This window comes from Impatiens glandulifera, chromosome 6 (genome assembly GCF_907164915.1).
Source record: "Impatiens glandulifera chromosome 6, dImpGla2.1, whole genome shotgun sequence".
Taxonomy (NCBI): Eukaryota; Viridiplantae; Streptophyta; class Magnoliopsida; order Ericales; family Balsaminaceae; genus Impatiens; species Impatiens glandulifera.
Window position 1 is genome coordinate 3,424,008 of NC_061867.1, and position 3,403 is coordinate 3,427,410.

The window sequence follows — 3,403 nt, forward strand, 5'->3', positions numbered from 1 at the left end:
ATGGTGCAGTTGCCGGATGAGATTTTAGAAGAGGTTCTTTGTCGATTGCCTGTTAAGTATCTGCTATGTTTCAGATGTGTATCTAAATCCTGGCTTGCCCTAATCAGTAGCCCTTATTTCGTCAAATTGCATCTCAAACAATCAGTACAAGCGAATACCACTATTAACCTCTTCCAAAGGAACTTCAATCTCTTTCGGGTGGATCTTGATTCCCTCCATGACGGCGATCTTATTGGACTGATTAAGATCAATTCCATTCCATATAGGTTTCGAAATCTTGGACTTATGTCTACCTTTTCCTGTGATGGCATGATTTGCATGTCAAATGTCAAAAATGCCTTTTTGTGGAATCCATCAACCCGAAAGGCTATAAAACTGCCATATGAATCGATTGATCTTACAATTCATTTAGGTTTTACGAAAACCACTTGTGATTATCGAATCGGTTACGATAATATGAATGACGATTACAAGGTGGTGAGAATTGTGGTGTTGCAAGATCTTGATGTTGGTGTCATCGATTACGAGATTAAGGTTATAGTTTGAGATCAAATTCTTGGCATAGGCCAGAAAAATTTCCCACTGTCCGAATTTGAATAGTTTTGGAAATTCCATTGTTGGTGGAGCTCTACATTGGATTTCAACTGTGAAATCGGATTTAAAAGAGGAAAGTTTAATTGTTGCGTTTGATCTTAGGACAGATAAATACAGAATAGTTCCACAACCGGAGTATTGCAATCCTATTTATAAATTACATTTGGATGATTTAGGAGAATGTCTTTCGTTAAGTTGTCATTACACATCATCAACTATAGATATGTTTTTGCTCAAGGAATATGGTGGAAAGAATGAACATTGGTCGAGATTGATTACATTGTCACTATCTCCAAGAAATAATTTTGAGAAATGTTATCCTTTGAAACCTATTGTTTATTCAAAAAGTGGTAAGAAAGTGTTGTTGGTCAAGGGCATGGATAATATTACCCATGTTTTGTATAATTTAGAAGAGAAATCAGTTGAGGAAAATTGGGGTTTTTTATTTGGGTAGATTAATTCACCCTATACACTTGCGTTGAAAGTCTCGTCGTCTCTTTCGATGTTCCAGCAACAGATGTAAGTAACCAAATATGTCAAATATGCTTATTGTTGTGCTTCATTGATTTCTGAATTTAATATTTGTGTTTTGTTTTTACAGACACAAACAGGGGGAAGTGGTGTGTAAAATGGCTGTCCGAGAAGATAATGTCGGAGTAATGTTTTAAGAACATTTGGAGATATATAATATTAGATTAGACATTAATATATGACATACTCTTCTCTCTTGCATTATTTTTTTTTTTTGATTATTCTTCTTTCTATTTAGAAATACCTTTCTCCTTTTAAGTCATTTGAGTTTTGTTTCCAATTATAAATATCATTATATATGAATTTAATTTTTTTTTAAATTCTGGCATGTTCTTAGCCTATATGTTATAGATAATAGAGTCAAAACAACATTTATACACACTAAGAATAGAATCTATCACATTTTGCTTTTTCCAATGCCAAATTTCTGATTTCTAACCAAACATTTAAAGGATTCTTTGTCGATTGTATGTTAAGTGTCTGCTCCCTTGTTTAAGGTGCGATTTTAGACCAGCCTTCTTCCGCAATGGTACGATAACAACAGTTACAATTCGTTAAGGCGTCAGGATAATAGGACCGGTTTGGGGCGCTACAATGATGGATTGGTCTGCATGACATATACGCTGGACATGGTTGTTTTATGGAATCTGTCAACCAGTAAATCTATAAAACTTCATGAGGCATAAGTCAAAGAAATATTCTGATCACTATCGGATTTGAAGACATCAATAAATGCAATAGCTGGTGGAGCGATGCACTGGATGTCCGTAGGCGTGGATAAGAAACATTCCATTCTTGCCTTTCATCTCGGGACGGAGACATAAAGAGTAATTCAACACCTTATGTAATGTGATCTTGATTTCTCTTCATGTTTGGCTAACTTAGAAGGATGTTTGTTGCTAACTTGTCACCACAATTCGGGGATTGTAGATGTATGGTTGCTGACGGAATACGGTAGGGAGAATGAATCTTGGTCGAGATTGACGCAAAAATATTCCTATTCCATCACATCATGTGGTGAAATCTGTTGCTTATTCAAAAAGTGGTAAGAAACTACTTTTGAGGATGGATTATAAGTCTTGTTTGGTATGACTTAGAATTAGAGTCGCTTGAAGATATTATTAGCTAGGTTTCATGCTGGCGAGAACAACTATTCATTCAAATTAGAAGTTATAGACTCTTGCTTGGAAAGTCTAGCCTCTTGCATAAGGTGGATAACTATATGGTAAAGTAAAAGTATATAGAAAAATAAGTGATTTTAGTACATGATTGGTCAGGCTTGTAGTGCCAACTCACTTTCGGAGATGTAAAAACATTTCAAGAGATCTTATTAGATTTAGACATCTAAGGAATTATCCAATTGCAAATAAATAATACTTCGAAAATTGGGATGAAGAATGGTAACATATATAGGTCGGAAGATGATTTGTAGTTGAACTTCTTAAAGCCAACTTTTGTGTTTTAACTCTATTCAAATGAAGTGATTTCAAAGATCAAATGAGTTTTTTGGATTTGATATAGCTTAATTGCATTGATTTCATTTGATTTTGAATGATGAAAATGGATTTGGATGTTGTTGACAAGTTATCTTCAAACTAGACAAGAGATAAAGTTTTCAAACTATTTTGCTTAAGAAATAGTCTCCATTGCATGATATTAAACTTATTCAAAGCAAATCCTTTCAAGACTAAATTTGAATACAGGAATTTTAGTGGCGAATAGCAACTTATGAGCCGGTAACTATATACCGACGCTAAAATAGCAACCACTTATGAGCCAGTACTACACGACTAGTAACACTTTTTATTTTTATAATAGATAAATCACTAATTAATTATAATCAAGATAAAGTTTTTCAAAATTTCAGTCGTCAACAATCAACTATTTTCTATTGATTATCAACCAAGATATATTATATATTCCAATATTATTAACAATTAAATGATATGATTCAACAATATGAATCTTGAAAAACAAAAATTAAGAATGTTAATTTCATTATAAAATAAATTTTCTAATTACATCAATTAAATAGAAAATAAAAATCTAGATGTCTTAGTCCATGTGCCTCTAATTATTTGATATGGTGTCCTATATCTTAATATGAAAAATGATAAAATATTATATTTAACAAGTTAACAATAATTAAATTAGAAACAAAAGTGTTTTTTATTTAATTTGAGTTAATTGAATAAACCAGTTGAAACACTTGAAAATCATTATTTGTTTTTTTTTTTAGATTTTCGTACTCGTTAAAATTTGTTCTTTTTGTTTTATT

The 3,403-nt window shown here is 32.1% G+C and overlaps 1 protein-coding gene across 1 annotated transcript; it reads left to right on the forward strand.

Annotated features, from left to right (window-relative positions):
- On the forward strand, nt 1-1,262 carry LOC124942928 (F-box protein CPR1-like). Its single transcript, XM_047483500.1, has 3 exons — nt 1-534; nt 1,049-1,113; nt 1,196-1,262. Exons 1-3 carry the CDS (start codon nt 1-3, stop codon nt 1,260-1,262), a joined length of 666 nt encoding a protein of 221 aa, XP_047339456.1.
- The last annotated feature ends 2,141 nt before the right edge of the window (nt 1,263-3,403 follow it).